The 23,760-nt window shown below is 35.0% G+C and overlaps 3 protein-coding genes across 5 annotated transcripts; 1 reads left to right on the forward strand and 2 right to left on the reverse strand.

The window, feature by feature from the left end:
• Positions 1-130: 130 nt before the first annotated feature.
• On the reverse strand, positions 131-1,939 carry LOC128260179 (uncharacterized). Of its 2 annotated transcripts, XM_052992980.1 has the most exons (3): positions 1,555-1,937; positions 1,262-1,491; positions 131-1,092 (listed from the first exon to the last, which is right to left on the reverse strand). In XM_052992980.1, exons 1-3 carry the CDS (start codon positions 1,870-1,872, stop codon positions 423-425), a joined length of 1,218 nt encoding a protein of 405 aa, XP_052848940.1. In that variant the 5' UTR covers positions 1,873-1,937; the 3' UTR covers positions 131-422. The 2 variants fall into 2 exon arrangements, with proteins under 2 accessions (XP_052848940.1, XP_052848939.1); XM_052992979.1 differs by having other exon boundaries at positions 1,262-1,939.
• A 954-nt stretch (positions 1,940-2,893) lies between these two features.
• Positions 2,894-6,842, reverse strand: LOC128260181 (uncharacterized). The gene is made up of 4 exons (XM_052992982.1): positions 6,488-6,842; positions 3,753-4,150; positions 3,564-3,691; positions 2,894-3,508 (listed from the first exon to the last, which is right to left on the reverse strand). The coding sequence occupies exons 1-4, from the start codon at positions 6,719-6,721 to the stop codon at positions 3,111-3,113; spliced, it is 1,158 nt and encodes a 385-aa protein (XP_052848942.1). The 5' UTR covers positions 6,722-6,842; the 3' UTR covers positions 2,894-3,110.
• LOC128260186 (kelch-like protein 40a) lies at positions 4,158-6,481 on the forward strand. 2 transcript variants are annotated; one of them, XM_052992988.1, is made up of 3 exons: positions 4,158-5,052; positions 5,109-5,538; positions 5,599-6,481. In XM_052992988.1, the coding sequence occupies exons 1-3, from the start codon at positions 5,015-5,017 to the stop codon at positions 5,962-5,964; spliced, it is 834 nt and encodes a 277-aa protein (XP_052848948.1). In that variant the 5' UTR covers positions 4,158-5,014; the 3' UTR covers positions 5,965-6,481. The 2 variants fall into 2 exon arrangements, with proteins under 2 accessions (XP_052848948.1, XP_052848949.1); XM_052992989.1 differs by having other exon boundaries at positions 5,112-5,538.
• Positions 6,843-23,760: the final 16,918 nt, after the last annotated feature.

Consider the following 23,760-nt stretch of genomic DNA (forward strand, 5'->3'; position numbering starts at 1 on the left):
GATATCCCAAAAATATAAAATTATCGAAAATTTTAAATTCGAGCCTCAAATTAATATTTCTATTAAAATAAAAATGCAGGCCAAAAATTATACCTTACCAATTTCTCATGATACAGAAATCGAAAAATCCTTTTATTTTAAACAAATTCTGAGGTATATTATTCGCATAAATCAAATTGGTCTTAAATTAATACATGATGCGATTGCCACAATACATAATTCTTGAGCACGTTGTGAAATAAATTCTTATCAATTTCTACCAAATGTAATAAGCTTATATTCTGATGTTACAAATTTCAAAACTCAAATTATTTTCGAGAAATGATTTTGAAAGTAATCAAATGTTATGATTAATTTAACATGTATTTAAAGACATTAAAAAATGTATTGTGTAGCTGATCAATATAACGTCAGATAAGTACTCATGATTTGGAGTCTTCTTTGGAATCATTAAGAAGTCCATACAAGCTGTTCCGAAATGCTGACATCTCGTTCACAAAAAACTTCATTAGTTTACATTTTTTCCTCTCTATTACCAGCTTTTCCTCCTGTATTTCCATCATTCTAGCTGATCTTTTACGCTTAGCTCTTTTCATTTCTTTGATCGTCGAATTCTGTTGATCGAGCTCTTCTTCATAGTTCTCCTGGGAATGTACAGTAGAGGATTCCTCTATTTCCCTTATAATGTTGTCCTTTAGTTCGCTTAGTTCATCCACGTCCTCCTGTGATTGTTCCAGGTCATTGCATAAGTAATCATCGTCCGGTTCCGTTGGCTCATCGTTTAGCTCCATAAAGTACTTTTTATCCTTCAAAGATGTATTATGATATTCCGAATATTTGTTATGAGCGTTTAACTTGATGGATCCATTTCCAGAGTTATCTGATCTCTTAGGCCTGTTTTCCACTTTTTTATCCTTTGAAGAGCCATCAAGCTTACTTATGGTTATCATGATAGTTCCATTTCCGGGTTTATCCGATCCCCTAGGCTTGTTTTCCACGGGCTTAATGTCGGAATCGATTATCCGCTTGATGGTCTCGAAAAACTCCCACTGTGATGGTTTTCCGGTCGTTTTTTCCATGTGGACTTCTCGCCTGAAATAAAGTTATGAATTTTGGATACTAATATTGTTCAAGACACTTAAAATTATTAGAAAACCAGTGCACAACTAAATGGCCTACCAGTAATAAGACCATAAAGAGGGTTGAATGTAAAAAAAAATAATTTTCTTTTAAGACAGTCTTATAGTTTTGTGTTTCTTACCGGTATTGTTGGGCAATATCATCCAATTTGTTTTTAATTTCCGTGAAAGTGAACCCCAGGGTCTTCATTTCGCCAGTTATTTTCCAGATAACCCTGACCCGCTTTTTACTATCCCGCAGATCGGCGACATTTTGTGCCCAAAACTGAAGGAGCAGTTCGGTGGCGTGGAAGGACCACTCCGCCGGCTGGGGATAGTTACCGTTTCGACGCCGCGCCGGAGGACTTGCATTCTGAAAGGTGCCCCTGTAGTTGAGTTCATCTGGCGAGGAAGTGGCCCATGTGCCCATGCATACCTCTTGCACTGAAGACGCCACATCCGAGAACGTCCCGGCATTGGGACTCAGAGTCTGCCGCAGGAAATCCACATGACATTTGTGGGTGCGAAGATTTGAGGTGTTGAAGGATCGCATCACACGCTTGCAGCCGGTGCAGAAGTAGAGGCCATTGATGATGGCCCCGTCGGAGCGCACTATTTCCCGGTAAACCTTCCACACGGTGCTGCCCTGTTTCCGCCGGAGCAACCGGTACGCGCCGCTGAGCACCTTCAGCGAGACCTCCTTTGTCGTCTCCTGGTATTTCGACTCGTCCTGCAGCGTGCGCGCCTCAATCATTTTGTCTTATTTCGTCTGACAATAATTTGTTATTATTAACGCTGCCTATCGATGTTTCTAGAGAGGAACCAGTTCGTGGGGAACCAACTTATCGAGGTCGATGAATAAATACATTTAGTTGGGTTTTCAACCAATTGCTGTCACTCCCAATTCAACCGCACTGGCGCTTTACAGTACAGGAAACATCTTTATAAAAAAAAAAAAAAAAATTATTCATAAATTACTGCGCAATAATTAAAAAAAAACCCTCTGTGTAAAAAAGGTTTTAACATATTTCATTTCAAATTTAGTCCGAAATAAAAGTACCTTTCAAATTTAAGTATTTTTAAGTAGAAACCGCTTTTAGGGCATAAAGTGATATCAACAGATCTAATGTGGCAAAATATTTACAAAAGTGGATTTTCTGACTCTAGAATAAATATAATTTAAAACAAATTTTATTGATCGATTCACAACAATTTCAAACCTATATAAAAAACAAAATCGAAGGCTTTCTTCGGCAAGCCGAAGTTTTATATAGGGCAAATAATGTCAAATCTCCGCAACGTTTTTCAAAACCAACCAAATTTAGATCATTTTTCATAACATAATCATACAATCGGTACGATGTTTTAGATCATTTTCCATAGTTAATCGTCCAACCGGTACCATTTTTTTTTAATATGATCAATAATCTATCTTTTAAACAGTATGACAGTTACAAGTCAACAATAGGATATTACCAACTGAAATGTGCAAGAAAAAAAGAGAGATTTAATAATTTGAACCTGATTGTCACTGTGGCAGCTAAAGAATATAGACGTTTTGTCAAACTTGGTCTGCTTACATATGTATACAAAAAGACGAATGCGAAGTTTCAATACTCTTGCTTTTAAACTGATTTTGCAAACCCCAAGGAATAAAATGGACATGGCCATATCAACGTCTTATAAACTGATTAATTTAAGCTAACTTTAACTGCGTTACAAACTTGTGACAAACTTAATAACAAACATTTGCTTTAATATAAAAAGACAAACGAAACCCTTATTTTTTTGTGTATTTATTTATTTTACATAAAATGCAACTTGCACATACACAGCTAATCTAAAAACAAAAATAATAAAAATAATTCAAATGTTTTTAGATCGTTATAAGACATAGTTATTACAAAAAAAATCAGTATGTCGACATCTTTAAATTTTGAATTTTGTTTAGAAAGCACAAAACATTTCCGGCTATAACACTTAATGTTTATTTTACTGATTTTTGTACTTAAACAAATTAACTATGTCTTTGTGGAATGAGTTTAGCTCAAGAAGCGCTTCCTTCATAACCTGCAGCTTTTCACGCTCGATCATCAGTTTCTCCTCTTCTATTTGAAGGAGTCTATTCGAATGGCTAATCGGCATCTTTCTTTTAGTGTGATATTTGGGAACAGGCAATGGAGCTGTTTCTTCCATCTGCTCTTCGTCCTCTTCATCCTGGAAGTCGGGGATAATTGGAGAGGGAGGAGCCCGCACTCTTCTGATGCTTTCCTTGGCACACAATTCACTTTCAGATTCATCCTTTTGGTCATCAACCATCGATTCAGCTTTCATCAAATTCATTTCTTCGTCCTCAGATTCCGCATCCTGGCCGTAGTTTATGGTCTCAGCTGTAAGTAAAAATATAGGTTTGAGAATTGTTTTATTTACAGATCATATGTTTACCTGGATTGTCGTGCATAATGTCTTCAAATACATCAACGGATTTGGTGCCAATAAGGAGTGCTTGAAGCTTGTGGAAGTATTCCCACTTAGAAGGAACTCCGGTTTCCCGGACTTTCTCAGCTTCTATACTGTTAATAGTAATGGAATAGAACAATTTATCTACTAACACTGCAGTTATGAATAACTTACCGATACTTTCGCGACATATTGTCTATTTTCGTTTTGAGCTCCGTATGGCTTGGCCCAAACTGGGACATCTGTTCAGCCATTTTCCGGTAGATAGGGACATTCTTTGATTCTCCGCGGAACTCCTTTAAGTTTTGCGCCCACAGCTGCAATAACATTTGCTCTGCATCCTTTTTCCAGACATGCCGTTCCGTTTTAGTGTAGTAATCCTCGAATTGACGGGCTTTGCCTTTGGGCTTTGGGGAAATGCCATTGACTCGATCCACTGACTCAGTGGTTTTTTTCAGGGCGGGAATCTTAGCAGGTCGCGCAGTTTCCGTCTGGGATTGATCATCGTTTAGAAGGGCGTGCAATGGTCGCTTTGAGCGCGGCCCTGGCTTTGGACAATCCGTAGTCTCTTCCTGAAATAAATATGTAGCTTTATTCGTAGGTTTTAACCTTATTTACTACCAATATACCCAAAGCATGATTTTCTTAGCACATACACAAATTACCATAACATATCATAGGTGCACACTTCCATTTGGCCTTTAAAATAACAGAAAACATAACTGCTCATTTTTTTCAACCATTTTATATGGCATAATTTGTTTTTTATGAATGTGGTGTCAATAAAATAGTCACGATTGAATAACATGTGAAAGAAGAGATCAAATTGAGTTTTAGATACGATTTCAGAAATAATTTGTTTGTTCTGATAATAAATTTTTTTTTTCTCATTTCTAAATATTTATTAATTGACTTAGAGGTATACAGGTAAACATAACAAGGTTCTAGGTAGTTTCATAGTTTTTGGACGAGCACCGTGCCTTCTGCTTTTTCGAAAATTAATACTTTTCAATGTTATAGGTATATTTCGTTGGCATTTGTATTCCTTTGCTGTCATTCCATTTGTACTTTGAAAAATGTAAGCACCTCTGTGTTGGACTGTTTTTTTTGTGGGCCAATATATGTGGTTTAGTTTCATCGCTCTTTAATTGTGTATTATGAGAAGTTCCAATATACGGGAGTTCCCCTTTTTCAGATTATGAAGCGGTGTGGCCACAAAGAAAACTTCTGGCGGTCGCCAGTGTGCATCCAATAACTTTATCGATCTTTTTGTAAAGCGGATGCCTTGACGATAATATATGACACATTTTCTCGATATTTTAGTACGTTTAAGGAGTAAGTCGCATTTCCTGCCGGTCTTAATTTGGCCACTCTATTCCAAAAACTGCAGAGTCTGACAATAAGAAAGTTGAACATTATTTAGACTACCGTTTAATATGAATAATCCTTCAAATAATCCTTTCTCCGCCGATGGGTAAATTCAAATTACGTTTATATTTTATCCAAAATGTATTCTTATCTTATTTGCAGCAGGTCTAATAGAATTTTGGATCTGCGTAAACATAGCCTCTTCTCGGATATAGTCATCCGCATTGGGAGCTCCAATTTTAAATGCCACAAGATCGTTTTGGCCTGTGCCTCGCAGTTTTTTGAAATGCTATTTCAAAGAGAAGGTTTGCAAACGGGAGAAGTCGTATTGCAGGACACAACGCCCGATATTTTTGAAATATTTCTTGACTACATTTACACAAGAGACGTCGACGTGTTGAATTGTCTTGAAACCGAACTACTGCTATCGCTTTTTAAGTGTGCGAATATGTGGCTGGCATGCGAAGTAGAGAAAATTTGCGAACAAATTTTTTTAAATCGAATTGATGCAATGAAGCCTGCGGAATTGGTACAACTTTTTGCTGTCTCCTTTCATCTGGGAAAAGAATTTTTGTATCCCCGCACTATTGGGGTAGGCACCATTGTTCTTAATAATTAATGTTTGAGTTGCTGATAAACGTATTCATTATAGATGTTACATAAGAAAAGAAGTATTGTCTGCCCGGAAACCTTAAAATTGGGAATCGACTGTTTCATGAAGTATTTTGAGATGACTTGTGAGATGACTGAAGGGGAGCGTTTTGATATGCTGGACAAATGGGTAAACAAAAATATGCCCGAAGTGACTGGAGTTGTTGTGTTCTCAGTGCATGGAAAAAGCAACCCAAAAATTGAAGACTTTCCATCCGTCACGGATTTTGACAAGATTACTGTTATGTTGAATGATATTGACTTAACCGAAATGTCGTTTTATGAATTTTACTGCCAAGCTGCAAAGTCAAATTTGTTGAATCATTCAGACCAGATAGAATTAATGTATCAAATTGGTATTAAATAATTTAATTGGTAATTAAAAAATGTAAAATTTGATAAGAAAAAGGCAAATTTGTCTGTGTATTTCCATATGTATGATTGACTTTTTGGCATTTAGCTTTTTAACAAGCCTGAAATTAAAACTAACAAGGGACAGGGAATTATTTTAAATAAAGGAAAGTCCTGTAATGGTAAAAAATTCATTTAAAATCCTAAGTCTCTGAAAAGTTGCTAACCTGGTTAAATATATTCTAGGGCATACACGAAATAAAAGTCGCCCAAGTGGTATGAAACTTAAACAATTTAAAAATCATAACAAACGTTAGTTACAAGTTTTTATCTCTAGTATAACTAATTTGGTAAAATCATTTCTTTTCTGCCATGTGATTTTCATACTTCATAAGTATAACATGTTTGCTTCACTGAGCTATAAACAGAAAAGCAAAACTATACATATGTATGCCTGCAAGGGAATTAAAAACACATTCCATAGGAAAATGGGCCTTTGTTTTTGAGATATGGGAATGCATATACAACTTGGAACTCACTTCCTCCGCCTGGGATTCCTCCGCCAGGAACACTGATTCGTAAAACTTCTCATACTCGGATTTTGGCGGGAATGCTCGCTGCGGCTGTGCGGCTATAGGTTTTTTTTCACCACCAAGACTTCGATTGCGGCTGTTTAGGGCAATTCGCTTGCTTCGCGGCCCGCTGACCGTTTTCCGGGGATTAAGGGAGTCCTCCTTGGCTTTGGCGATACTTGCACTCGTTCTCGACGGCATTGCGTTGTGCTCTCCGTTGTCCTCTCACTGGTGACGTCAATTATTATTGTTTTGTTATTATAATTGTCTTAAAATGTTATTTTGTAATATCCTCGCGTTGTTTTTGTCAGTGTGACCGCAGCTGAGCAGCTTAAATATACCAAAAAAAAAAGACAACAAATAATCAGGAATATACCAAAACGCAGGGTGAAATCGATAGGCAGCCGAAGAGAAGCAGCCCTGGTTCAGGCTGGGCGGGAATTATAAATGTACAAAAAACAAACAAGCCTTAATTTTTATTTTAAATTGTTAGTCTTTTTAAATATTTTGATATGCAAAAAAAAAAACAGCAGCGTTTGCAGTGAATGAGATGATAGAAAGCATTGGGTACTTCAAATTTATATTAGGTTTATCGGTTAAAGGTTTTTTTGAGTAGAATTTTTTAAGCCTAAAATAGAAAATTCTAAAGTCTGTTTGTAACAAAGAGATTGCGTTTATACTTCTATAATTTAATGGTTAATTTTTGTTTGAATTTTTCAGTGTTATTTTTTAGACTCAATCCTTAAACATTGAAGATAAGTTAATTTGAACGAATTGATGGTGCCTACAATTGCTCTAGATGCTTTCCTATGTGGAAATTCGCACGCACTTTTAGCTAATCAAGCTAGGTCAGCCGGTATTTGCCACTGCTAATGTATCTGCATCTGCAACTGCAAACGGCATCTGCATCTGCATCTGGGAACGAGCCCAAGGCAAAGCGGACGACAACAATCAGCGACAATTGCCCAAAGATTGCGACTAATGGTTGGCCGACGCACGTCGTCGCAACAGACAGAAGGTGCCTGTGGGAGCTTTTCAACCGGTTTCGATTCTCCCGTCTTCCGACTATTCCAGTCTTCATACGGAGAAAAGTATAACCAAAAATGGGTTAAACAACTTTATTTGTTAATTTAATTTTTGTTTAATTTTAATACAAATTATTCAAAAATAAGTTATGGAAGAAATTACTTGATCGTTACAATTTATAATTTTTTTTTCATAAAGTAAATTTAAAAACGTATTTGGTTACTTATTTTTTTCTCTGTGCTGACTCCTGGCTCCTGCATTTGGCCGGCTGCAAAATTTTCGGCTCGTGCTCGGTGATTGCGGCTGTGCTTGTGGCCAAAACTTATGGTTTAGCATTTAACCTGTCACTTAATCGAAAAAAAAAACTGCCCTCTACCATCCAGAAGTTTTTTAATGACGCTTGGCTCGTGCCGCAGCAGCTGTTGGGGCAAGACGTTTTTTCCGGCTCCCCACTGTTAGATGTTCCAGATATGAAACACTATCAGGACAATAATGAAAGCTTTAAGCAACCTACCAAATACTCTCTAAATTAAACCTTTACAAATTTAAGAATATAAATTTATTTCTTAATGAATATAATTTTACTGAACAGTTTTGAGGTAGAAAAAATATTTTAAATTGTGGTTTAGTTATAATATAACTAGATTAATATTTCGACCTTTGTTAATTGCAAAATAAAATATTAAATATAATTTCGTGTGTGTCTTGAAGCTAAAAAGAAATCTTATAAAGATGTCGTACATTACATTAAATAACTCGATTACATAAAAAGGATTAATTTAAAAACTATGGTTTGAGTATATATTATAAAAAACTTAATTATGCTTCAAAGAATAATTAAAAATATTTATTAACTACATACACAGACATTTTAAAATTTAAAAACTTAATTTTCTATAGAAATATGTCTTCATATAATTTTCTCAAGAGGAAAACTACAACTGGAGCTGCAATTATGATGCCATGGCTCCCTCTGAATCCCAATTCAGGCAGCAGCACATAAACACGCTGATCCAACTGTCTTGTTGATCGTAGCTTTCCTCATTGTGTCGAGCCAACTTAATTGTTTCTTGTGGCTGCTGACATTGTTTCTTTTTTGCCATCCGCTCGGGAACCCCATTGCAGCTTAAAAAACCCGACAACTGTGGCCATGACTTTGTGCAACTGGCGACATCACAGCCACCTGTCGCACACTCGGAAAAATATCCATTAAAAATAGTAATCAAAAAACTTAAATAGTAATAAAATATTTAATTTATCAATTAAAATTTGCAAGGATTATAAAATACATACATGAATGTTAATAATTGTTAACGATTTTTTTTGTTCTTTTTTTGCTTAACCTATTTTTTTTGTGTGCAGGAACATTAACAACTTGCCGATGGCCTCATGGCATCATTATGGGACTGGCTCCGAAGTTGAGACTGGGCGAGACCTTATTTGTTTGGCGCATAATTTAAGTTAAAGCCCGTGCAAATGTCATATTGTTGAATGTTTTCCGTCGTCCGTTGCATGTTGCCAGTTCGATGTTGCTTGTTGCCAGTTGCCTACGCGATTGGTTGCATTCATATGTTGCCCAGAAAAGAAAATTAAATAAAAGAGTATTCACTTGATTGAATAAAACAACTGGTGTGTTTTATATATATTAGCAATAACGCTTGCAGTAATTTTAAAATCTTATTAAGTCTCTTATAACAAAATAATCACTTTTTTAAATTATTATTTATTGTTGGTTTCAGAACTTAACATTGACCGATTAAAATAATAATTTTAAGTTATCATTAATAATAATAAGAGTGTATTTTTTTTGACGAAACAATTAAAGTTTATTCTTTAAAACCAATAGTAAATTATAGTATGGCATTTAATTAATATTCTGTTTTATTATGAAACACTGCAATGGTAGCCATCGTTCTGGAGCGTTCCGAAAAAAAAGGTTTCAACTGAATTAACAGGTATGAAAAAATTGTCTTCAAATTTAGACACTATATTTTTGATTAATATGCATTAGTTAATGACAAAAAAAACAATCTAATCAAAAATGTAAAAACGCTACTCCCTTTAAATTCGTTTAGAAATCATTTCAAATATTTTAAGATATATTTAAATACTTTGAGATTTATACCTTCACCTCTGCTAGCATTGTTTTGTGTGTATTGGGGGCATGGCCCAATCCCAGTCCTTTCTGGATGTGCCTGCTGGCGCTTGATTGCAGGTTGTCATGAGTTCGGCGCACTCGACGCGCATCCATTCAGTCAGAACCGACAGACGGCACATATGTATCCCCACATCCTATGCCTGGAGGATCACCAACGACCGGCGTGTCTCTCCAATTGCATTTAGGTTGGCCATGTCCCTTTTTTGACGTGGGTCGATGTCGGTCGGTTCTTACATGAGTTCCCCAACTGGTTTTTCAGATCGGAGAATTGGCAGCAGGGTGGCGTGCCCACAATTGTTAGATTGTATTATATTATTGAATTTTTCATCTCTAAATCGCTTGCAGATCACGCTCAAAACTTCTCTGGCGGGCAGAGCACACGGAAAAATTACAAATAATATTATGAATATTTTCGAAACACAAATTACATACATTTACTGTACAAACATTCGACGTGCCATGCTTGAAGGCTTGAAGCATTCGGGATATAGCATTTTCGAACCGTTCTGTACCCTCTATTTACAATAAAACTACATAGTCCTATATAAATATTTAACATATATTTATAATAATATTAAAGTATATATTGCAAATTTAATCTTAAATTACTTATTTATTATATATTACTTATATGTGTTAGATATCTCTATAAGTCATCACATCACTTGTCATAAGCTTAAAATAGAATACTTTTTGTCTCTTGAATATTACTATGGTCAATTATTCAAGATTTGATTAAATTATTAATAAAAATGATATTTTTCTCTGTGCAGCACATCATAATTATATTGACACAAGTCTGGCCATAAAGTAACACAACTTATGCGGACGGTGTGTAGCACCATGTGGGTGGGTGGTGCAGCCAGATAAGATATGTATGTACATATGTACATCGTATATATGCCTGCCTAAACCGAACAAAATCTGCATAAATGTGCCACAGCTGAAGCGTTCCCAACGAGGCTTAAGTGTTATTTTTTGGACTAAAGAAGTACCCCAAGCTTTAGACTTTGGAAAACCGAAAGAGTTTCACAACAATTAGATAGTTGGCATTTTACTTTCACAATGGCTGAATATTAATTTCTTTTCATTTGAAATTTTAAAAGACATATAATACATAAGGGAGCTAATTACAAAATAAGTTTGCATTCTTGTTTCAAAAAAAAATTCTACTATGGTTTTACAAATTATGGAGAAGGATTGGACATTAAACTAAGAAAATTGTTTTCTCACAAACGTAAATAGGTTTCAAACAGCACTTTATGGTACTCATTCTAGTGGGAAGAAGTTGTTATAGAGATAGCAGTTACATCCAAACTTTGTTCATGCGTAGACGTATCAATTAGGCCGACAAGCCCAACAAATACTGTCAACTCCGTGGGCTGAGCTTAACCTAATTTACCCGAACATCATCTCACCGCGGCACAAAAGTTCTTAGAAGAAGAGAATAACAAATAATTTCCTACGTCTATCGTTTGAATCTTACTGTGAACAACATTAAATGAGACTATCCGGCTCTAACATACAAAGCCAGGTTCAAAGATAACCAACAGAGATTCAATGGATGTGGGACCATTTTCCCAGATGAACAGGAAACTCGACTTTGGGATACCCAGAATTTAAGTGAAATGCTAATCAGTCAAGAAATTTGACGGATTTTTATCATCGTTTTAATTATGTCTTTAACTTTAAGGTTTAGGAATATTTCAATGAATAAAAGGGAATTTTTCGACAATTTCACATCCCTAAATTATTATCTGGTCGGTGAAGAACATTGCGGATGGCGGAAAATAAATACTACCCAGATTGAATTAGACCCTTTAGGGTCTTCAAAGTTCTTATAGATTAGTTCAGTATACTCTTCAACTGTACGAATAGTGTGGGTAAAAACGAATTTGATTTGAGGAAAGTCAATTACTGTGGAACCCGTTTAGAACACGAAACCAATAGGACGGCTTATCAGAACGATTGAGCGTGCCCCAAACAGTTCGCTGCAATGAAAATTAATTATGTGTGTGCACTGAAAATAATTTTGTGAATTATTATTTTGAGGATAGTTATAATAATTATATAGATAATTTATAGTACAATTTTTTGCAATGCCTTATAAATGTACAAAATATACAAAAAAATAATGATATTTATAGCAAAACAAAAACTGCCATTGTACCCCAAGATACAAAAATTGTATATTTATACATTACATTGTTTTTAAATTAAAAAATATACAAATATTTTTAAATAAGAAATCATACAATATGTTGGCAAACTATTTTAAATAAATCTGGCTTAAAAAGATACAATTTTATTTATGTGTGTGGGAGTGGAAGGGGGATAGTCGGCGACAGGGAAACAGTAGCAGTAAAAAGTTTAATGAGCTGAGAAGAGGAAGAACAGCACCAACACCAACCACAACTTCAACCGCAACAACAACAGGAACCAGAAGAACTCAAAACAAAAACAAAGAACGATCGAAAAGCGCGTTTGTTTTGATTGTGCGACAAAGACAGAGGGGCACAAAACAAGACATAAGAAAGAAGGAGCCGAAGAAGGAGAAAGAAAAACGATGGAAAACGCGACAACGGCTTTTAAATTAAAAAGTTGCTGGCACAGCAAAAGCGCATAAAACAAACCAAAGACCGAAAGAGACGGAGCACCGCCAAACAAACTGGTTTAAAAACTCCCACTCACACACTCTTAAACCTCCAAGGCTCTCTTTTGCAGGAAAAGTCTCTTCTGCGAGACTCTTTCTGCAACTCTTTCAGGCTTCTCTTTTAAGCTCGTCTCTTTCGGATTCTCTCGATTTCCACAAAACTTATTGTTTACGTTTTGCGAAAAATGGTACCTGAAAATAAAAACAAATCAAATAGATATAGTTTGTTTTATCTTAATTATTGAACTTACTAAAAACAGACAAATTAAAAATAAAAATGTTGCAAATAGTTCGCACAAAAAAACAAAATTTTTTTAATGCTTATGTTTTAATAGTTATAGAAATTATAAATTATTTTTAATAAGAATTTAAACATTTTTTAAGTTGTCAATTTTTATTGGACAATCTAAAACGAATATTACTATCTCAAAACCTGACCTAGACAACAAGCAAATAAAGTTTCTGGTTTGTACTCAACGAGTAAAGGCATATTACCCTTGGGTTACGGGCAAAACTTCTTGACCATTAAGAGAATTCGAGTGAAAAGATTTTAAAAAAATTTTAAAATAATATATACAAATTTATAAGTCTGTTGTACTCTCAGTTTACATAATAGAAAAGGTTCAATAATTTTTTCTACAATCATATTTTTGTAAACTATACTTTTTTATAGTAATTTACTCAAATCTTATTTTTCAGATTATATGTATTTATGTTAGATTAATTTAAAATTTGTTTAAAATAAAATTCTTATTTTTTTCTTTTCGATGACCCAACTTTCTTTTCTAGTCTTCATTATTTGAAAGCTTTCCAGATCTACTTAGACAATCTTTTCTCTTGGCTGCTTTATTAGGCTGCGACACGAGCGGAAAAGTGGGTTAAATTAATAAGTTAAGGCGGTTTCGGTTCAGTTTGAGTTGAATTGGCGTCATCTTATTGGGCTGGTTGCCAATCTCTGGCTGTTACCATAGTTCCTTTTTTCCTGGCCCAGATCGTGACTCGTTTTGCGTGCAGGAAAGAAAAAAAAGTGGGGCCCCCGAAAACCGTCGCCGCTCAAGATATAATTGTTCGATTGATAAAGCTGGCAGCGACCCGAGACCCAAGACCCGGCCATGTTGGTCTAATTTATTTGCGCCTTGAAGTTCCCGCCCCTCTATTATCGTTGGCTTTTGTTTTTGGTCAGCAGAATGCAATAAAGTCAATAAAGTCAAATGCGGTAAGTCCTATAATAAAGTGGCACCCACGTTGACCAGTAGTCGGACTTGTATTGACCCCATAATTCCCGTGCTTAATTGATTACCTTCAGGTTTAATAGTGGGTGGATGAGTGGCATTAATGTTGCTGGGCAGTATGTAAAATATTTTACGTTCGCTTTGTTTCTTGGTGCCCACACTATCTGCTTCTGATAATGGTATATATCTTTTGACTTCCTAAAATGCCCGGCAGTCTCGACTTTAAAATTTCGTTTTTTTTCTCGCTTTCTTGCTATCAAGAAATTGTTTCTTTGTTCAAAAAACTGCGATCTTGAACTTAAGGATGTTCTAGTAAAAATAATATAATATTTTTATTTCCTGTAAACAAAGTTTATCGTCTTGCGAATATCCGCTAGGGGAAATTAACTGCAGCTTGTTACTCCGATGGGGAAAATAAACATATATATGTTTGAAGAATGACATCATTGTTTAGGTATTTTTATAACAAATTAATAAACAATTTCTTAGCCATATTGATCAAAAAATTTCCAAAAACTTCTACATTTATCTAAAATTAATTTGTTAAATTATATATATATATTTCAAAAAAACAAAAAATAAAATGAAATGAAAATGAAATTTTAAAAAATATTTTTTAAAACTGTATATATATATTATATATGTGTATGTTCTGAAAAAATTTGGTACTTGTGGAAGCTTTACTTCAAATTTCTCTGCTTTTGTCAAAATATAATTTATAATGAAATAATTTTAAAATGCCTATATATGTTTGTTTTGAAATTACTTGGTAGAAACGCGAAACTATTTGAGACCCAAAATGTATTAAATTAAATAATGTTTTATAGCTTTATTCTATATCTGTGCAATTAATAATAATATAAATTATAATTATGCAAAAGATAATCAATTTTTTTGTGATCTCAAAATCAAATTTATAGTTTTAATAATAGATAATACATTTTCAAGAAATTCTGTGCTTTAATCACAATCAAATTAATAGTTTCAATAAAACTAAACAAAAAATAAAACCAATATTTTTGAACTTGCAGCTAAAAAAATCATTACGTGTCCTATTTGTGCATCTAACATAGAATCTGTAGAGTTTCCATCGCCTATTTGAGCTATTCGCTATCGATGGGAGAAAGCTCATGTTACATGCCTCGACATCTTCTGCTGCCCATATCTCGTGCACAGAAAATAATTTTAAGTTTTGTATAAAAATGTTATAAAATTAAATTTGATTTATGAATAAGACTGTATTTGGCCATTACTCTGATAATGAATGTATAAAAACAATATAAAAGATTTGATGGTTAGTGTTGATCGCAGTTAAGTGATCTAGTTTCTCGCTGTGTGGCATATGTCATCTGTGGTGCAGTTCAATCGTCCGGAGATGGCGACTTGTCACTGCCCGAGAGACTGGGACTTGTGGAACAGCATCGCATGGCATCGCATGGCATCGCTTGTCACTAAATTGACCCATTTCGGGGCTTAAGGCGATGCCACAAAAGATGCGGCAAGGAAAATGGGAGAAGAAAACCAGACTGACGGGCTTAGAAGCAGAATCTTGGGATGCAATGGGGGAGGCAAGCTTCGAGCTCCAAGCTCCAAGCTCCAAGCTTCAACCAGTTGCACTGACTTGTGCATGTAGGTACAACCGATACATGCCTGGAAACATTCTTGTGGGCCACTCGGTAACTCTCCGAGTATTCCATTCTTATTCTGCGACTGTTCTCCGGCTGACCATTGCATTCTTATCTTAATATGCACACATTTCTTCTTCGTGCTTCTGGTTCTTTTGGATCTTCGGTTCAGAAGAGCACTGCTACGTGCGTCGCTTACTTTCCAGCATTTCTCCTTTCTTCCCTACCTTTCTTTTCCTCATTAGCAAGTCGAGTAACGGTGCACATTGTTGTCGGTTATGCAACGCCATATAGGATGGCAGTGCCCCCTGGAACAGTTCCGGTCAAGATAATAGAAGTCCAGTCACAAATTTAAATAAAACCATTCCATCTGAACTAATTAAATTATTTACATATGTATATGAGTATATTCAAAGTTATTAGAAGTGGTTAGACTTGGAATTTAAAAAAAAACATAAATAACATGATATAGACTTTAAGGTCCTGCCCAAATAAATACTTACAAATATTCAGTTGCACAGAAAATGTATCTTTGACTTTAATTGTGTAAAGATTTTAATACAAAAAGAAACTGAAAATTAATTTTTTACTTTCATGGGGAACCCTAATGTAAGATATTTTAAACATTTTTAAGATGCATTGATTCTTCGGATTTTTTTTAATTTACAAAAGTTGATGTTTGTTGAAATGTAATTGGTTTTTTCTTAAATTATAAATTTTTATTTCTTTAACCTTTAAAATTTGTTGGTCATTTTGTTACACTATTAATTGGCCAAATTATTTAATGGAAACATATTTGTAAGTATCTACGTCTGCAGCTCTGCAAACCAAGTTTCTATATATCTTTATCCCTTACAACTTGTATTTCTCCCCGTCTTTCTATCCGCTCTTGATCGCTGGGTAATGACATAAATTGTCCAGCCTCCACATCGTTTATTGACGGCTTAATTATGCTGATGAGTTCGCTTTGACAATTATTATTGTTCTGCAAATTGCAGGGCGGCAATTTTCGAAATCTTTGTGCGTAGCGGAGCATCATTTGGAACTTATTTATACCCACGATTTGTGGAGTTAAAATGGAAAAGCTGTCAAGAGTTTTATTTTGTGGGTTTCGATTTAAATTTCTTTTTTATTATTTAAGAACAAATGTGAATAGTCTAAAAATACTAGCTCAGAAAAACACCTAGTGTTATAACACCTTTAAATTAAAAGTGAAATTAATCGATTGCGAAGCGATTAAGGTTAAGCCACAGATTTATTTTTGTGTAAGCTTGAAAACAAACACCAATATGTCCACATTTCAGTGAAATTAATTAAACAGTTACACAAGTTTCTCAGACGATTCCATTTTTAAAACTTTCATAATTTAACCCACATTTAAGCATTGATTAATAACATAACCCATTTTCTTTTGAATCTATGTCGAATACCAAACAAATTCGCATGCCAACATAAATCATCTGCTTTCGAGTCTTTTGTCTCCCTGCGAGACCCATTTAAGATAGATGGCCACCAGCTGACCTCAGACCGCAGAAGAGCTTACAGCAAATGGGATTATCTACAAATGAAATCATAATTTTTCTGCAAAGACCAAATATACATCTTAATTATTACCTTTTTTTCGGTTATAATTTGCATGGTTTCCTGTGGCAACTAATTAACATTAATCATACGAACCACAAGCCGAAATGCTCGAAAACATACAAATATTCACGGTCACTCTCACTTTGAACATTGAAAAACATATGGTAAAAAACCGGCAAAAATGTGATGCCTGGATTTAATGAGCCGCTAGACATTCATCAAAAAATTGTGAATTTGTTTGGCCAGAGTTGAGTGAACCCGGACTGAGCTCGTGATTTTGGTACATATGAACCCTTGGGCCTAGGCAAAATCACTCGCGGTAATTAAGCAGCGCGTTTTAAATTTGTACAAATTTTAATTTATTATTCATGTATTCAGCAGTGAGTCAGTTAGTAGTGCTTCTTCTAACACGGTTTTTGGGGGACCCAGATAATGAACCGGAAAGCACGCGTTGTTGATCTACAGTGGGAACCAGTTGTCACCGACTTTGGCTTGTTCTTTGGCTCAAAATACATTCATTTCTGCTGTCTCGGAAAATGAGAATCCTATGCTGGTTGAAATATTTGATCGCATTTAGATAACCCAGAGGTGGAAGTCGTTTGAAGGTAGCCACATACTAATTTACATATTAGAAAACCCTCCGAAATTGATTGGCTTCGATAGCGCAGATTTATTCTGCCACTATCCATCGCATCTTTCATCTAGGCATATCTAATCGCCAATGGGATGTTCGGCTTATAAATGTATGCCAATTTTTCGCTTGCCTTTGTTGGTTTGTTTTTTTTTTTACCTATTTTACTGAGAAATTTTGTCATTTTAGTGGCACACATTTTGAGATTTCTCATCAATGGCCTTACTTATTTTTCGCAATTGTTTTTTATAATCCTCTTTTTTGTTATTTCTATGTCTTGAGCTTGTTTTATGTGTGAAAGATCTGCTTGGTTGTTTTCTTAATGATTTTGTACATTTTTTTTATCGAATTCTCATTGTTCAATCATTGGGACTTTGTCTATTTGTCTATTTGGTTTTTAATTTTTTATGGAACGTGGGATAGCTTGTGGGATTGCAAAATTTGTAAGAGTGTGGGAAGAAATTAGAGAGTTGGCGAGGGGCTTATCAAAATCTTCGCAAGATATTTCAGCTGGAATTACCCATAAAGCAGGTTTACCCTTCATATAAGGCATTTCCATAGCATTCTTTTCTCTAATCGCTGCACTCGGCAATCAAGCAATTGCCAAAGAATTTCCTTTATGCTCATATGTGGCTACAAAATATCTTTTGCTCTGTGGCAAGGTATTTATCTCAAGTGGAAAGGAGAACGTCGGGAGGGGGGAATCTGAAAAGGTGTCAGTTGAGATTGCGATTGCACGCAAATCGAAGAATTTCCAACGTGGGAAAACGAGTTCGACATCGCCCCGAAATCAAGTCAAGCTGAAAAGCGTTAAAAGCTTAAACAAACAACGAGTGACACAGAAAGAAAATTGATTAGTTTTATATCGCTACAAAAATGTAGACAATTGTATTAGTTTCTGCTGGAAGAACATATTTTCACATAATTTTTTATTTCTTATTAAAATTATGGTCACTTAAAATAGGAAAATAGGTGTGATTTTTTTTTTTTCTGTGCATCGATCGTACATTGCAACAGGCAAATCGCTCACGCGTTGCATGAAATGCTAAAGGAAAACCACAATAGATACGAGATACAAGCTATCCATCCAACCAAAGATACGTTCGTACGAGTATCGATTGCAACTCATCTGAGACACTTTTTTGGCTACGATCGAATTGTTGCAATTTCCTCTGGTCGGCAATTTCCCGCGTCACCATTAGCGAGCCCCACTCTTCGGCATCTTCTACTTGGCCGGCACTTAATTGTCTATAATTATGCATTAATGAATGCATCTGGCCGAGAGCACGAAATCATGTTTGAGAATTCTTGCATGAAACGTTGCATGCTCTAGCCAACTTTCCGTCTTACCGTCTTTCCGTCCTTCCGTCCCCACCTTTTATGCAGATCGCATTCGACTATTGGAGATCGATAAATCCGCAAATTGCACGCTTCGATCGCATGTCGTTGATAATGATCGCTGTTCCAAATGCTCTTCTAGCTCTAAGTCAGTGGCCATGGATGAGTGTGCCTTGCTTGAAAGGGGGTATTTCGACTCACTAACGTGTGGATATATGCTTTGGCTGAGCTCATTCAGCGATTGATTCAGTTTTTTGAGCTACTTGATTCCGTTTACATCCTTTAAGCCAATAACTTCAAGATTATATTTAAGTCTTTTGGTTCATAAAATAAACTGTCTTTATAAAAGCTTTTATACATTTTTCCATTTCTTCATATATTTTTTGTACTTTTCCCAACATTTTTCTTTTATTAATAACACAATTACACAGCAAAAAATTAAAGAAATTAAAATTGTTTTCAATAAAGACATATTTTTTTAGAGGCACTTTAAGATGACAGAAATTGTGTAAAATTCAGAGATTTCAACCTTTGTCGGCATATTCAATGGTAGATTTTGGGAAAAATTTTTAAAAATTGTTTATTTTAGCTCATCAAATGTAGCCAGATGAGCTCAGAATTTTCAGAAATTTTCTTAAATGGATTTCTGTGATACCCCTGCATGTATATATATATATATACATTACTATAGTAATTTAGGTAAAATATTAACTTAACTGGAGTTTTAATTTTAATTAAGTTAACATAATGTATATTTATCAAGATCTAAGCATAAGCGACGATCCAACTAAAGCTTCCCAGCTACTTTACCACTTTTCTAGCAGCATTGTATTACATTTTAGTTTAACTTGGGAGCTTAAAAGCCGTTCTAAGACCGCACACTTTCAACCTTCTCCACTAATTGCGGCCCACACACAAACTGAACCTGGCCAAAACCATTCCGATAAGTGTGAGTTTGAGTACCAGTATGGGGCTGAGTACGGGTTTGTGTACGAGTACGAGTACGAGTATGAGTATGAGTATGAGTATGAGTACGAATACGAGTACACACTTGCCTGCCCGGTGGCTGGAAAAACAATTTAACATTTTGCACGTTGGCGACAGATTTGCATCTGAATATGCAAGCACAATAAATTGTTTGCCATGGCAAAAGCAACAATGTAAAGTGCATACTTTAATGCGGCATTTTGTCTATTTAATTAAATTTTGATTAATTGTCAATGCACCACGAAACGTTCATTAGTTACAATGAATATTAAGTGTGGGCTTTAAGAGTACTTTACTTCAATTGGTATGGCTGGAAGAGTACATTTTTCATAAGAGAACAAAGATTTATTAGATTTCTGATTTACAGAGATATGAATACAAATCATTATCACAAAAATATATAATTCTTAAAATCATTTTGAAGCCCTTAATATAAAAGACACTAATGAAAGAAGTATTTATTGTTAATAAAGTTTATAAATGATGAACAAATTTAAAATGATATATTTGTAATCAGGTATAAGTAATTTTTTTTAAACAAATTGACCTTTCAACTTTTTTGAGAAATCCGATTCAACCTTCTATAGGCACGATTCAAACTGATTATTAGAAATCACTTAGCGACGCCCCAAAAAATCGACTTCAAAGCTTTGGTCATCATTGACCTTTTCGACATTCGCTGTTGTTCAAGTTTTCAAGCTCAAATCAACAAAATATTGCCATGGCTTGACTGTTATTTTACTGGGCGCATGAAATACGGCAAATGTAATTACCATAACAAATAAAAATATTCTCGCCTAATTGCCTCGAAACAAAAGTCGGCACAATGGCAAGTGAGTCGATGGAGATATGGCTTTTAGTGGTCTTGAGGGGAGTTATGTGCGGTGGACCTTCAATTGGCAATTTTAATATATCGTTGCGGATCAAGCCACAGTTCCTTTGGGTAGACAGTGCAAAAGATCAACGATTTTTAAAGTCAAGGTTTCATTTACTTATAGTTTTTCGTTTTGTTTTGTGGGTGCATTCGGCGTGTTTTTCATGCCGTCAAAGCATACACAATAATTATTTAAATTATTATTTAATAACAGCGAAAATACATTTTCAGGTTATTATTGATGGTAATGACTGGTAGAATATTATAGGACATTATTCACCAGTATTTTTAGTTTGTCTCTTATTTGATATTAAGTATTTTTTATTGGGCGGCAGCTATTTCTTTTTTATATGTGCTTTTTGTCTATAGTTATTTTTGAAGTTAAACCATTATTAACAATAATGACTGGTCATTGTTTTTTTTAGGTAATAGTAATTATGAAATTTTTTAAACGAAAGTCTTGCTGAAGTGTAAAATGTTTTGTATTACCTCTTTTATTATTAACTTTAAATTTATAATCTACTAATATAGTCCAAAGTAGGGTACTTTTGGCTATTGATATTAAAAAACTGCATAACATTTAATTAATATTAATGGATGTTAATTGTAACGTACCCTTCGTTTTAAAAAGTACCTTTAAACTTTTTTCTTAAAATAAACGGATTTAGTAAATGCCAAAAATAGCCTCTTTATGTTTATCTTCGAAACTGTGCAATCTATTTGACCTTTTAAGCGTTCTCAGATTTGGCGATTGGCCATTCTCCCCATGATCTCTATATGGTCGATGGTATCTCAGGCTCTCAAGTCGCCAGGCTAACCTCTGCTGGTCAATTAATGTCCGCTTCGATTGCAACTTGAGCAGATAAAACATCAAAGATATTTTTAAAAAATATTTCGTGTGATTTGCTGAGGTTTTTTAAATCTTTTTTTCTATTTTTTTTGTTTACCTAATGTGCCGCAATTACGTTCGGCGATTGGCATTTAATTAAAACAAATATTATGGGTGGGGAAAACGCACTCAAGGGGGGACTGTCCGGCTCAGGGGTTTATCTTCACGATATCGCGGATTTGACAGGTTTAGGTTTTTGTGTCTGGCTCGCCTGATGTTTATTTATACAGCCGCCTTGTTTTTGTTTTAATCTGCAAAGATTTGCATTTCTGTCTGTGCAAATGATTTATGCTCCCCGATGTTGTTGTTGTTGCCGCTGTCAGCGCCGTCGTCAAATTGATTTCCATCATATCTTCCAGTTCCAGCCCCAGTGTATGGATGTCGAGTAGTTTTTGTTTTCATTGAATCCGGCAGCTTATTTGCCTTTCAATCAAAGCCACTCGGGCGGAGGAAATAAGTTTACATTTGGCTGAATTTGCTGATATATTTTCTGTGCTGTTTTGTTTCAAGAGCCACTTCAATCCGTCCTTGCCGTCAGAGTAAACCAGTTCCGGACTTTATATTGAAGGTCTGGACTGTGGTCCAAAAAGTTATCTAATGCATATTAGAGGAATCGAAATGATTTGTTGCGAAACATCTCTTTAATGACAGACAAAATCTATTTTTTTTTTTTTTTAATATATATATAAAAGTTTAATATTTCTTATACGATCTTTAATGTGAAAATAGTAATCCACCCAATCAAAGGTTAATCCCAGCCAATCTCCCCCATTTCTCAATAGTTTCTCCAGGCGAATTTCTCCCAACAAATGATGCTCATTCACTGGAACAGACATGAAGATATAGATATCGCGTATATCAGTGTAAAAGCCGCACCTTTGATAACAACATAACTTTTATTATGATGTATTTTCATGATTTTTGACACAAAACAAGCTAAGCAAATTATTTTTAATTGCTACATGCACCGCAGCAACCATTTTCACAGCGCCTGAGGAAAGTGTGAAAACTGGAAGAAAACTGCAAAGCCTGCGAACGGGTATAAATAATAGAAATGTTGTCTTAGTCTGAAGATCGGCAGCCGCGATTTAACTCCAGAGAGCGGGTTTTGAAACCTCGGAGCTGCGGTTGCAAATGGGAAACATTTGCGAGAATACAGAATACACTTGAGGAAAAAAGACTTGAACTTCAATTTTAAATGTGTCAATGTGTTTCGAAAAGATTGAAACAGACTTCATTTCTGTACTATCAATCAGAAAATGCATTTTTTCAAAAGGTACTTATCCTAAACTAGCAAAAACAATAAATCAAAAAATCATATATCTCATTCAATATTATGAGTACAAATAAAGTATCAAATTAAATTTATGTGTTTTAAAAATAAGGCCTTAGACTGCAATCTTAGACTCATGTTTATAGAAATTAAATTCTTATTAAAACTAAACTTTTAGTTGTATTTTCAAATATATCTATTTCTCTCTGTACAGTGAGAGCGAAAAAACCGCGTTACGATCCCCACGTTCATGGAGATCTTAGCTTGGCCATGGTGTGAGTGTGTGCACAACAAACTCCACATGTGGTCGGATCGGATAGGATAGGATAGGATTGGATCGGATCGGATCGGATCAGATGGAATGGAATGGGTTGGGGTCGGGGTCGGTTGGATGGGAGTGGATTGGAGTGGAGTGATGACGTCGGCCACTTAAGCCAGAGAGAGTGCAGGCAACAAGATCTGCGTCAGAAAGCCTGGTTCAACCTAAATGGTGTAACGTAAACAAACCAACGGGTGGAAGGCTTTTTAAAGGAATGAAAAGCAGGGAGTTGGAGGTACTTGAAATGAGAGAATTAACATTAGGCTCTGAACTCTAAACGAGAAAGAATCAGTTTAATAAAAGAAAAGTGGCAGATCGTAGGTTATTTATTTTAATAAATAATTCAAAATAAATAAAAATTTACAAGGCTTTTTAAAATGGCAAATAAAAATTTGCTTGTTGAATGTTATAAAAAATGGATTACAGAAGTTGAGAACAAATGAAATTAAAAAGAAAAATGTCTTAAGTGCCGATACGGCTGACTGAATGGAGCAGCAGCTGAAAAGAATTATCAGAATTCAGATTTGTTTTATTATTTTTCTTTTGTTTTTGATCTGGAAGAGAAGCTTCTGTATATAAATATAAAACGCTGGATTCTAAAGGAAGAACAGGAGTGAGAAGACAGAGGAAAAAATTAAAAAAATAATAAAT

This window comes from Drosophila gunungcola (assembly GCF_025200985.1).
Source record: "Drosophila gunungcola strain Sukarami chromosome 3L unlocalized genomic scaffold, Dgunungcola_SK_2 000014F, whole genome shotgun sequence".
Classification (NCBI taxonomy): Eukaryota; Metazoa; Arthropoda; class Insecta; order Diptera; family Drosophilidae; genus Drosophila; species Drosophila gunungcola.

Bases quoted from the DNA above. Each gene is read 5' to 3' on its own strand.
- LOC128260179 (XM_052992979.1), bottom strand. From the start codon at position 1,872: ATGATTGAGGCGCGCACGCTGCAGGACGAGTCGAAATACCAGGAGACG. The intron at 1,093-1,261 runs GTAAGAAACACA...ACTTTATTTCAG, and splicing joins GATATTGCCCAACAATACCG to GCGAGAAGTCCACATGGAAA.
- LOC128260186 (XM_052992988.1), top strand. From the start codon at position 5,015: ATGAATAATCCTTCAAATAATCCTTTCTCCGCCGATGG. The intron at 5,053-5,108 runs GTAAATTCAAAT...TCTTATTTGCAG, and splicing joins AATCCTTTCTCCGCCGATGG to CAGGTCTAATAGAATTTTGG. The intron at 5,539-5,598 runs GTAGGCACCATT...TATTCATTATAG, and splicing joins TGTATCCCCGCACTATTGGG to ATGTTACATAAGAAAAGAAG.
- LOC128260181 (XM_052992982.1), bottom strand. From the start codon at position 6,721: ATGCCGTCGAGAACGAGTGCAAGTATCGCCAAAGCCAAGGAGGACTCC. The intron at 4,151-6,487 runs GTGAGTTCCAAG...TATTTATTTCAG, and splicing joins AGGAATCCCAGGCGGAGGAA to GAAGAGACTACGGATTGTCC. The intron at 3,509-3,563 runs GTAAACATATGA...TTTTACTTACAG, and splicing joins CATTATGCACGACAATCCAG to CTGAGACCATAAACTACGGC.